The sequence below is a fragment of the Nelumbo lutea genome, chromosome 2 (assembly GCF_056320005.1).
Source record: "Nelumbo lutea isolate HS-2025 chromosome 2, American lotus-T2T, whole genome shotgun sequence".
Taxonomy (NCBI): domain Eukaryota; kingdom Viridiplantae; phylum Streptophyta; class Magnoliopsida; order Proteales; family Nelumbonaceae; genus Nelumbo; species Nelumbo lutea.
In genome coordinates, this window is record NC_142685.1 from 109,252,229 (window position 1) to 109,265,159 (window position 12,931).

Sequence of the window (12,931 nt, forward strand, 5' to 3'; positions counted from 1 at the left end):
TCATACAAGGAAGAAAAAAGTGATGTGTAGTATAGGTGTATTTTACCAATAAGGAGGCACTCTTTTTAGATTTTGAGAGCGAAAAAGTTGGTCAATGGGATTTTGGTTCCCATTGACCAAGAACCCCACATTCTTAATGTGGGGACTAAGGAAAGTTTATTTTCTTGGGTATGATACCTATATCCTATGTGGGTAAATAACCTTATCACTTAGGGGAAAGTTTCTAATACTTGAATGGGACAAAAATGACCCTTTTAATAATGAATTGTTATAGTTAAAATGCTCATTTCCTTTTTTACTTGGGAAATAAAAGAACATGGATAAATACACTTATATGGACAAGTGTTTCTCAAGAAAAACTTATCCAGGTAATTGTATTTACCTAAATAAGTAACTTACCAAAAAGCAAACGGGGCCTAAGTGTAGAGTCGACACATAATGAACTTTTCCTCTGATAAAATTTTGGTATTATTATTATTTTTTTGATAAGTTTCACCCTTCTCCCCATTGGGTTAATCATTCACCTCGGAGGAAGAGTAACCAAACCATGTGAAACTAAAATGCCCCTGCTAACACACAAAAAAGTTAGGCCCAGGCCCATATTATACTAATAAATGTCAGAGAATGAAGGTACAAGGTGACAATGAGTTGCGACACGACCTACACTCACACCCTCAAACCCAAACAAGGTAACGGAGTTTCTCCATGAAATGGTCATTTGTATTTAAAACCTTTTGGATTTGTTTGTTTGTATTTTGCACTAGTATAAATGCATGGGAGTGAAAACTTTGGTTCGTTTTTTCTTTAGGTTTACTTTGCTACAGACTTTTCTTTACTTCATTTGCAATGCATCCAAGCGTAACAAAGTAAAACTTAAAATAAAAGTAAACCAAAATTTGCTTTCAACTCATTTTCAGTCCTATACTTTTCAAAGCCTTCACTGATACTTCACTTCTTTTGCATGTCAAAAGTGTGAAAGAATACATTTGGACCAAATGGCATGCAATGAGTGCAATAAATTTCTAAGACACTATAGGCTCAGTTGGAAGAATGAAAATACAAATATGTTCAGTGCAAAGCCTTGTATATGATATTCTTATATCATGTATTTGCACGATTTTCAAACTATGCGTAAGGGGAAGGGGATATATGCGCTTTCTTTACATTATTTTTAAAGAATGCTTGTTGATTCTTGCCACTTGATCTTCCTTTGTCTCATTATGGGGATGAAGGCATTGCTCAAAAATATTTGCTCGTAGTAGAAGTAAAGTAGCAAAATCACCAAAAGAACACGCGACTATGTTGATTTGTTGTGTTGAACAAAATTTGTAAGAACTAACAACCCATGATACATTAACTGCACAAATGCACACCCTGCTTCCAATTAAAGATCAAATAATGTGATTTCAAAAGCTAATCAACTTATCTTTGATGGGAAGTATCTTGGGTAATCATTGGATGGGAAGTTGGTATCTTCCGATCCTTCTCCTACACTAGAAACCTGAACATCTTCAACACTGTTCGATTGGTCATCTGAGAACAAGGTGTCCAAGTTTTGGGTATCTAACCAGTTCTTCTTTGCTTTCTGTTGCTGCTCAAACATCTTCTTCAGTTGTCTCCCCTGTTCCTCAATCCGCATTTGTAGGTTTCGCTGAATCTGGTTCAAGAAGGAAAAAGGAGGAAGGTATTATTTGATGATATAAGTTCTAGAAAAAAGACATAAAAGTACAGTTATACCTCTAGCTGCTCATGAAGACGCCTCTGGACTTCAAGTTGTAGTCTCAATGCTTCTGTGATTTGCATGCCACTAGCAGATACATGTTGATAAATGAGAGTTAAAAATACTTAGTTTGCATATAAGGGGATGGTGAATATTATAGCAAGAATGGTAATAAATATTGGAAATAAATATAGTTCAGTTTAAGTTTTAACACTTCTCTTCAAGCTAATAACAACTTCGGAAGGAGAGGAAATATCATTGAAATCTTACGTTTTTGGGTCAATCTGAGGAATGCTGTTAGCACAGGTTCTCTCGGTTTTTCCTGCAATCGAAAGTAGAGCAACTATTTCAATCAGAGATTATGAGGAAATTCCTGGTTTATATCACTTATAATTCATCAAAGAGAGAAGAGATCGATGGCTATGCTATCTTCTGGTGTTGTCTCACTATATTTAGATCAGGTCTTTCAGAATACATTGAAGTAATAAGCATAAGAACCACTGACCTTCCATCAGCACCAAAAGGGCTAGTACTTCCTCATAAAAGAGGAGATTTTTAATTCAAGAAACTAACTTTTTATGCTTTTTTAAAAGGGCTTGGTTGGGGACAGCTTGGTTTTCGTGCATATTTAACTGGTAGTATGCTACTGTAATATAGTCATTGGAGGTGAAAACCTAGCTCTGAAAAGTGGAGCTCGGTTAACCATTTTATGACTAAATAAATTTGTAGTGAAATGAGCGTAGCAGATATGAGGATGTTGAGATAAAAGGTTGTCTAGAATCTCCTGTTTAGAAGGGCTTTGAATGATTGGGAGATCGAACCTTTTAGTAGGCTTCTTCAAAGGTTGTACAGCACTCAAATTGACCCTAACGCAGCAGATAAAAGGTTTTGGGTTGCAGATAGCAAAGGCCAGTTTTTGGTGAAATCTTTCTATGGTAGACTGGCCCAAGAGGAAGTAGATCTGGATTTTCCTGTGTATATAATATGGTGCAAGCACATTCCATCGAAGATCTCTTTTTTTATTTGGGCTGCTTACCTGAATAAGATTCCTACTAGAGACAATCTGGTTAGGAGTGGTGTGGTGATTAATTCTAAAAGATGTGCCTTGTGCAACAGTGATGATGAGACTGTTGACCATCTGTTATTGCATTGCAGCTTCACTTACAAGACATGGGTGAGGATCCTCAGAATTTTTGCAATCAGAAGTTGCTGCCTAGAATCAATGGCTGTTTTGGTCAACAGTTGGAGGGTACAAGGCCTGAGCAAGAAAGGGAAAGTTCTATGGGATTTGATTCCAGGTGCTGTGTTATTCCAAAACAAAATCTGTCAAGAAGAGGAAGTGTGGCAGAAGATTGTGGGGAAGCTGTTCTCCTGGTCTTCGATTCAGCTAAAAGTTGACAGTTCTTTTTACGGTTCTCTTTTGACTTTAAAAGCCTGTTTGTATCTCCCATTGGTTATGTAGTTTGAGCGCTACCTTTGTACTTCAATTGTACAGCTTCTGGTTGTACTTTCTTTTTAATTAATTGATACTTCTAAAAAAAAATGTTGAGATATACGAATGGCAACCCTCCCCCACCCCTAATGGAGGGAAAATAGTTAAAATAGATTGGTAGTGTTCATGGAAGGCAAACCTTCTAGGGTGTGGTATGATGCAAGTTAAGGGTTCTAAAAGAACTTCACGAAGACTACAAAGGACATAGATTGAAAGTGCAAAAATATGATTCTTTAATTGAGGATATGAGCCTCGACGAGAATGAGATGATGTAAACATTATTTATGTATAAGGCAGACCCCAAATAATTGGAATAGAGCTTTGCTGAGTGAGTTGGATAAAATGTCATGTTGCACCCCTCCCACTGACATTTGGAATCAAGAAAAACCGAAGGCAAGGAAAATACACAATTAAGCATAAGCAACCAGGAAATCTCTAGAGAAACTGAACCAACTGTTGACATAAAGAAGCTGAAGTCAATAAGCTGAAGTCTCTTAATGCATAGGCAGCCAAGTATGAGGACATAAGCATCTAAATCAAATCAAGATTCAAAGTATCAATACCCTAATATGCTGGAATGGGTGTAACAATACTTTGTACCTAACCCAGTCTTTTTTTTTTTTTTCAAAAATAGGTCAAGGGGTAGGTCTTAGGCTGCCTACCCCCTGAAATGGGTCAAAAGACCAAAGCTCTTGTATTTTGAGTATTGGACAACCACCAATATGATACAATACGCTCAATTGGGTGAGTATTGTGTCGAAAATTCCATCTGAGCATTAACAAGCAAAGGTGCACAAAAGGATTGAGATGGTTCAATATGACCTTTTCTGGTACCTCAGTTCAATAATTCATAACAAGGGAGAGATTGAGGAGGATATCCCCCATAGAATTAGAGCAGGATGGGCAAAATGGAGGGATGTATCAATCTTATTTGATAGGTGAATACCACCTAGATTAAAAGGAAAATTCTATGAAACTGTTGTAAGGCTAGTTATGCTGTATGGAGTAGTATTGTGCAGTCAAGAAACAACATGTCCAAAAAATGACTAGCAGAAATGCGTATACAGAGATGGATGAGTGGAAAAACTAGAAGGAATAGGGTAAAAAATGAAGTCATTTGAAGGAACCTAGTAGCTCCAATATATATCTATATCTATATCTATACTACTATTAAAAGTGGGAATGAGGTCTGTTTTTTGGTCCCTATTTATTGTGAGGGCAAAAAATGTAATTTAAACCACTATTATTAAGTTTGTTCTATTCCCTCTCATTAAGTCCTATATCTAAGGTGACTAAAATGCTCCCTTTTTTCTAATTTGATCTGTATTTATTGTGAGGGCAAAACACATAATTTAAACCACTACTGTTAAGTTCATTCTATTCTCTCCTATTAAGCCTTATATTTTAGGTATTAACTGCTATTTTCTCATTAAATCCTATATTTAAGGTATATTAAATAAATGATCTTTTTGAACTTTTTTCTTTGCTAAAATGTCCATACTTTTGAATTTGGTCCCTTTGATTGTGAGGGAAGAAAACACAATTCAAACTACTACTTTTCACTTCCTTCAATTCCCTCTCATTAAGTCCTATATTTAAAGTGTTATCTCCCATTCTTTCTCATTAAATCCTATATTTGAGTTTTTTCTTTATTTCTTAGCAATAAATTCTACTAATTAAATTTATCCAATAATTTTAACAATACAAAGCCTGTGTTCAAAACTGACTTAACAAAATTGTTCTTCCGTCTAGGTGGCAGGTAAGTAATGGAACCATCTAGGTCAAATAGGTCAACCCATGATGTCATTAATTAAGTAATAATAATTTAAAAAAGTATAATACAAAATTTACAAAAAAAAAAACAAATTTTTGTGAAAATTTTTGGGCACATATCTAATATTAAATATCCATCATACTAAACAAAAATTAGTATGATAAATAAGAAGTGACTTTAGTAATGATGGAAATGAAATAAAAAATTTAAAACCAACTTAGAAATGAAAGATTTTTCTATTCGGGTGGTGTGTCAATGGTTCAGTCTTTTAGGTCAAATGGGTCAATTCATGATGTGATAATTAAATAATAAAAATTTTAAAAAGATAGAAAAACATATAAATTATTAAAAAAAATATAGACTTTGTAGAAGGCATTTGGATACATCTTCAATATTATGTATTCATCATATTAAACAAAAATAAGTGTGATAAATGAGAACTATTTTTATTGATGATGGAAATGTAATAGAAAATTAAAACTAACTCAAATACAAAACTATTTTTCCATCTAGGTGGTGGGTCAACGATCCAACCAATTGGATAAATGGGTCAACCAATGATATCACAATTAAAACAACAAATTAAAAAATAGATAGAAATACAAACAAGTTATAAATATATACAGAATTTATAGAAAGCTCTAACATATCTGAAATACTATACATTTATCGTATTAAACAAAGATCATTATGATAACAAGAATTATTTTTATATTAAATTATGTAAATGAAATGAAAATTTAAAGCCACCCAAAAATTAAGTTTTTTTTTTCTTTTAAGGAAAATGGTTAACAAATGATGCCATAATTACAATAATAAAAACTCAAAAAAAAAAGATGGAAATAAAAAAAATATAGAAAATACAAAAAAAGAGAAAATTTTACACATCTCAAATTATATATATAATAAAGATACTAAAATTATTATTTTTATCTGAAATTTTCATGTGCAATGCATGTACACATTTACTAGTAGGTAATAAGCTGAGAGAAAGTAGACTAAGATGGTTTACTTATGTATATAGAATACCCTTGACAACACCCATAAGAAGTGATCTGTTGCAAGTCAAAGGGGTAGGGGTAAAAAGGACATGGCTCAAAGTATTAAGAAATTATTTAAGTGCTAATAATTTAACAATGGATATGACATTAAACAGAGCAGAATGGTGAAACAGGATTCATGTAGTCCACCCCATATAGTTGGAATAAGGCTAGGATGATAATGATGAGGTGCACCAAAGGAATTTCAGGGAATCACTATTTTACACTTCCCAACTTTCAAGCATGAGTAATAAACTAACAATGGAACGATATTAGAGGCCAAACTAGATAGACATACAAACATATACACATCATATACCCCCAATACCAGACACTGAATGAAGGTAGTTAACTTTAAAGACACTGAAACTGAATCCTAGTCAAAAGACTACAAGTACTCAACCGAAGAACACTGATGACCCAGTAGCTGAGATGGTCACTCGGCGTTCCTCTAAAAATGGAGACACAGGATCAAACCCATGTAACTGTAGGCTCTCTGAAGGTCAGTGTGCCTCACGTGCACCTGGTTCTATCCCCATCCCCTAATCCCCCTGTAATATGTATCATGTAAACAAAGAACAAGTTCATAGAATAAAAGCATAATAATAGAAAAGATCACCTTCCAGATAAGAATTAGACGTACAAGGATTGGCATATCAATAGAAAAATATATTTTGAACTTTGAGCTCACGAGGCTGACGGGTTTCAGAAAGAATAGTGCACATGGACTCAAACCCCTCAACGAACCACCGACATCTACAATCTTAAACCACTTCTTTGATGAGATAAAGCAAAAAAAAGGACTAATAATATACATGAAACTTCCCCATGAATTGATGTTATACCCAAACATCAAACTTCTTTTATTTTACTTGAGAAATAGCCATTGATTGGATAGTAACTATTACTCAATGACAATGAACTTGGTCCATAGAACTTCCAACAGATGATCCACTGAAGAACTCCAGAATCCACATTGATGAACCTAGTGGGACATAGAGTCCTGTAATCAAGTCCACCAAAATGAAAAAAGAAAAATAATACCCCCAGCCACACAAGACTAAAAAAGTAAAAAAAGAAAAGATCTTCTTTGATATTATGCGGTGCCATGTAACCAGCATGGATCTGACAAGGAAAGTCCATAGAAGTTTGGACTGCTCCTATCGTAGTGGAAGTGTGGAGCAGACCTAAATGTTCTGATAAAATGTGTAAGGCTTTCAAGAAAAGTTCTTGGTAACAGAAGACATTGATTCCATGGATGTGGACAGGGTTGGCCCATTTGTTTTGGATAGGAACTTCCAAGAAATGTTCTGATTCCTTCTTTTGCTGACCTGTTTCTTTCAGTTTCATCATCGTCATCATCATTTATGCCTTATCCCAATTATATGGGATTGGCTAAATGAATCCTGTTTGACCAGTCCATTCTATTTAAAGCTATATCCACTGTTAAATCATTTCTTACTACTTCTACCCATGTCTTTTTTGGTCTGCCCCTAGCTCTTCTAGCCCCTTCCACTTGGCCTGTTTCTTTCAGTTTCAGTATCAAAAATAGAATGGAAGGTGCAAGTATCAGAACTCTTATCAAATATAATACTGAACCATATGGTGAAATAATTAATATTTCCACTACATTCATATAAGAAAACCTCAAATATTCTCCAAGAATTCAATAAAACCATAAGAAAGATAATATTTCAACAGACATTCTCCCTAAACTGCATCTTACAAACTGAAAGAAAAGAATTCCCAAAAGATATAAGGGTTTTGGTCCTTGAATACACAAAATTCAGAAGATCACAAAGTGAAAATCAAGTCTAATCTAAACCCATCATTAGCATTTATGATGCAGACATGGAAGCAAGGAAGGAAAGCACTAAATAGAATGGAATGACGGAACAGGATTCATGTAGCTGATCCCATATAGTTGGGACAAGGGCATAAAGCTTAGGTGATAATTACACTGAAGCAAGGAAAGAATCCATGGAGAAAGAAATCAGAGTTCTCCTAATTTCTCACCCAATCGCAATTTCATTATTTTGGGCTATTTGAATTTTGATATTTTTAGTTTGTTACTGCCTTAGGAATATAGTTAAGTATTAGTTTTCTAGAAATTTACTATTCTAAGTAAAAAAGAAGAAAAAACAATATTTATCACAATTCCAGACTTACCATTTACAGTAATTCCTGTAATTAATACATATAGTAAAATGGTGCTTTGGTACTTCAGTAATTTCTGGTGTATTGGATTAGAAAGTGTCATTAGTGTTATTTTAGAAGTTAGAGTCCTTAAGTGAGAAAAGCTTTAAAATGAGCATGATTGAGGCATTCCACTACAGTATGAGGTGTAACTCAGAATGCAAGAAGCATAAGTATCCTGAGCACAAGGAAGTGTAAGCCTTCTCAAAAGGAGGAGGAAGAAGAAGAGGAGGGGTTCCCCTCTTCTGTGTTTTTTTTCTTCTCTTCTGCTTCTTTTTTCTTCTTTCTTTCTTGAGGCATGAATGAAACACATGAGGCACATGAGGCATACCAAAGGTGTATGCCTTTCAAAAGGAATTTGAGGCACATGTCTCAGAGGCATCCACACTTCCAGCATATATGCCTCAGGGCATTTTGAGTGTGCCACACCTCCAGGCATATGCCTCAAACGCCTTTGAAAATATTGTGTATGAGGGTCCATATGGGTTACTTATGGGTTTGTCTTGTTTTGAAGTAATTAGAATTTGTTTTGGGTCAGTTTCATGGTTAATACTAGAATCTATAAATGGAGATTTGAGCTATCATATTTAGTTTATATAATTGGAATTTAAGAGTGCAATTAATTGAATGAAAATTTTGTTTGAAGTTAAGAGTGTTTTATTGTCTTTTCTCTATCTATCTATCTCTATCCCTATCTCTATCTCTTTATCTATCTATCTATCCATCTATTCTTAAAAAGATGCAATCTTTCTTCTCTATTTCAGATCTGAATATCATTCTCCTATATTTAAAATCCTTAATTTCTCCCTCTTCTTCCCACTATGTTCATCTCAGTAGGACTTTCTCCTTCCCATCCAACATGGCCACATCAATATAGCATGTAATTGACCCTTAAAACAAGAACTAGAGAATCAAAATCTAATATTAAGTGTAGAAATTTTTGTTTCCTAAAATATAAAATTATAAGAAAACTTCATCCGGTTTAAGTTCATTCAATGGTTAGAATCATGTAATAATAGAACTGTCATCAATGTGCAAAAGTATCTAATACACCATAAAAGAGAATATCTAAATCCAACCTTTTCAAAATTCACATAAAAAGACTCAATTACCATTTCTCTCCATAGATATTTTCAATGTTCAACAGATAAATAGCATAATGGAAAAAAACAACTCAATCTACCAACAACAATGAGATGGGTGATAAGGATTCACCTTCTGCAGATTCTGGTATGTACTTGGCAATTCGATATTTCTGAAAGCCACATGAAAAGGTTTGACTCAGATATTAGAAAATTAAATAGAAGCTAATATTTATACAACACCAAAGTTTTGCAATGGAAAACCTGCAAATGGCTTTTCACATGGAAGATGCTTAATCCTTCAGAATCCATCAACTTCAGGATCCCTTTTGGAGTTGCCTCTGCATTCACCCAACAAATAAATGTCAACTATTTTCTACATTCTTGACCTCAAATATGATATCATACTACATACTTTCAGCACCCCCAAGGTGATTCACAGATTCAACAAATCGCTTGTGAAGATCTGGAGTCCATCTAATCCGTGTTTTACTTGATGGTGCTGCTCCAGATGTAACAGTTCTACCAGAAACAACAGAAACACCTCCAGAAGGTCTCAGAGCATGATTTTCTGACTGAACATGTAAACTTGGTTGTGCAAGTGGAGATGTGGCTGGATTGTAACCAATCTGGATAAATGAGACGAATGTAATCAAGCCAAACCATACTTAACAAGGCAATGGTTTCTTATTAGCCCATTAAAAATACAAAGTTTCTTACCAGTAATAAAAATATACATAATAATAAGACTAAAAAGGACAAAAAACTCACTCTAGGATTCTGATTTCTCTCGTAAGAATTTGAGGGGTTCCTGTTGTCCAAAGTGGCATCTTCACCCACCAACTTAGACGGCAGAAGTGGATGAAGTTCAACCCCAGGAAAATTTGTATATGAACTTTGATTGGAAATATCAGAAAATCTAGCATTCTGATTGCTACAGAAGGGAAGTTTCACAATGGATTGTAAAGAATCTCTTGATTGAAGGTCGAGGTCATCACACCTTTCTGAATTAACAGAAAAAGGTTCCTCGTAATTCTTTGGCAATTCTGAGAAACATGGACGGGTACTTTGATACTGATATTGTGGAAAACCCATGTAGCGTTCAGTTGCATAAAAAGCAGAATTTGGTGGTCCAAAATGACTTGAAATAGTGCTAGCTAAATAGGAAGGCCTCAGATTTGGCTGTAGTGAGCCTCCATCCAAGGCTGGCATAGGAGATTGGAAACAAGCTCCCATATTCAAAGGCTGCTGAGAAGTGAAATTTTCATAGGTTCGACCAAATGATTCAAAAGAATAATCACTTGCAAACCCATTGTTCAATTCTTGAAACTGAGTCTTTCGAGTGTTCATTTACAGGCAATCAAATCAGTCAATAACTAATGAAAAACTACAAGAAGAAACAATAACAAACTACTTCGCCAACACCTAGAACAGATCTCTTTTTGTTTCCTTTCTTGGTTGACAGCCAGAACAGCACCAACCTTTATTCTGTTCCACAGTGAATTCCCTCAGAGGATGATCCCACAAACAACACACAGAATTAGGAAAAAATTTGGAAAAGGAACAGAAGGAGCTGGAAAAATAGTACTTCTAAGCTCCTAGATTTATTGAGGAAATGCTCTCCTTCTATCTCTTTCTTTCTCCATATTCTGAAAGACTTCAGACTTAAGATATGAGTATAAATGCATAATCCTCTATAAGCCCTTTAGTTATTCCTAAGATGGATGGAGGTGAACAATGATCTTGTGATACCCCCAGAGCCTAAAAGACCAAAAAAAATTTAAAGAAAATCAATACCCCAGAAAAGACATACGAAATGAATGAACAAATGAAATCATAAAACAAATGTGATAAACAAATATGCTCCACTTTCAATCCAGATAAAATTGGGCTTTCGCCCTGAGGCGTTGAATCTTGGCTAACAAACGGTGATGGGTCTTCTAGAGTAGAACTTGAAATGATTCTGAGGGTTATCATCAGAAAAACTGGAACCTTTTTGTTCTGGGTATCGGAAGCTAATAATTTAATTTGAGATACTGGCATAAATTCACAAACCCACAGGCCTTTATTTATTCCAAAGCTAGATAGGGATAACAAATTTTGGAAAACGAGAACGAGAAAAGAAGTGGCAGTTGCCTTTACTTCCACAAAACTGCATCTTTTTATGAAGGTAGTCGAATTATAAAAATAAACAACAGATGGGCATTCACTTTCATCCAGTAATCGCATGCTCTAGAATACAGCATAGCGGTTAATATATAAGAATCCAAATTCGGAAGATAGATTAAAATAACTACAAACTTGGAAAACTGAACTTTTCTATGTCAGTATTTAAAATTAACGAGAATCTTATGATGGGTATTCATTATTTTATTCCGACAAGGGAAGGAGCAAGAAATAGATATATTAAATTAAGAATTAAACAGAGAAGTGTGGTTACCGGCTTACCGCTGCATTTCTATCTGTTCCTTTCTGATTTTACAGCTTTGACGTCCGGAACCAGTGTGCAATTGTGACTGCTTGGGAATCTCCGACCTACTACCATTTTGCAGGATCTAAGAAGGAGAATTTTCCCATCTAAGTGGCACTTGCAATCTTGCCATAGATGTTATTGTCAAGGAGGGCCCGAATCAAATGTGCTGTAGCTCCCAGATTTGGATAGGAAAAGGTTGGTTCCTTCGTGGGTTTCAGCCACGTCGTAATTCAGTAACCAGTGTTAAATGACTAACGAATAATGAGGTGAGAGTGGGATCGACACAAGTCAAAACGGCATGAGTTTTTTGTCTTAGAACCCTAAACCTAAAAGGGTTTAAGCCCTAGCTCTCAAGTCTTATTTGTAGCTGGAATGTTGGAGAAATGTCTGTTAGCAGTACGGGTCTCAGAAAACAAGAAAGAAGATAAGTACTGTGTACTTCAATTAATGTATTTTATATAATAATCCTAATACTGCTACTTGCTACTTGGAGATAAAGAATTGAAGCTTGGAAGGCCATTAGCAGATGAAGTTTTGGACAAATGATTCGTTTATTAACAAAAGGGATTGTTCTTTTTTGTGCTTTCTTGTTGTTACACTTTACACTGGAGGGCTGTGTAAGGGACCAAGGGAGAGAGGGTCAGATTCCAAGTTCTAATCTAAATCCATATTTGGCATGTTTGTCATTTGGGTCATTCATTAAATTAAAGGTTCTTCATCAGAAGCCAGCATGAATCAGGTAGGAGTCGCAGTGATGATTTTGCTTCACCATACACTATTCATATTGTTTAGCATAAGCCACATCTGCTCTGTTCATGTCAAATATTTGGTTTGGTGCTCATGGTGTTTGGATTGGGGTGGAAATGGAAAGGACGTGTGGAAAAGGATTCACAAATCCAATTCACTTTTAGGCGGAGATGAGCATATGCTTCCAAATTCTTAGAACCGATTCCATCAAACTGGTTCTAGGGTCTAAGGGCTTACTTACCTGAACTGACATGATAAACTGGCCTTGTTTGGCCTTAGTGGAACCCTCTTTGCCGTGAAATAAATTTTAAATACTTTTGAGAATGTGAAGGTTTGAACCCAAGAAAGTCTTGGTTACAAAAGTACATGATCTCACTTAACCATTGAATTAATTAAATGATTCAATC

At 35.0% G+C, this 12,931-nt stretch overlaps 1 protein-coding gene across 1 annotated transcript; it reads right to left on the reverse strand.

Annotated features, from left to right (window-relative positions):
• Positions 1 to 1,270: 1,270 nt before the first annotated feature.
• LOC148872686 (uncharacterized) lies at positions 1,271 to 11,732 on the reverse strand. Its single transcript, XM_088973521.1, has 7 exons — positions 10,076 to 11,732; positions 9,720 to 9,933; positions 9,569 to 9,645; positions 9,438 to 9,477; positions 1,991 to 2,042; positions 1,738 to 1,807; positions 1,271 to 1,657 (listed from the first exon to the last, which is right to left on the reverse strand). The coding sequence occupies exons 1-7, from the start codon at positions 10,652 to 10,654 to the stop codon at positions 1,418 to 1,420; spliced, it is 1,272 nt and encodes a 423-aa protein (XP_088829647.1). The 5' UTR covers positions 10,655 to 11,732; the 3' UTR covers positions 1,271 to 1,417.
• Between the last annotated feature and the right edge of the window lie 1,199 nt (positions 11,733 to 12,931).

Excerpts from the sequence above, each read along its gene's own strand:
- LOC148872686 (XM_088973521.1), bottom strand. The coding sequence starts at position 10,654 with ATGAACACTCGAAAGACTCAGTTTCAAGAATTGAACAATGGGTTTGCA. Across the intron at positions 9,646-9,719 it reads TCACCTTGGGGGTGCTGAAA|AGGCAACTCCAAAAGGGATC; the intron begins GTATGTAGTATG and ends GGGTGAATGCAG. Across the intron at positions 1,808-1,990 it reads CCTCAGATTGACCCAAAAAC|TGGCATGCAAATCACAGAAG; the intron begins GTAAGATTTCAA and ends TGTATCTGCTAG.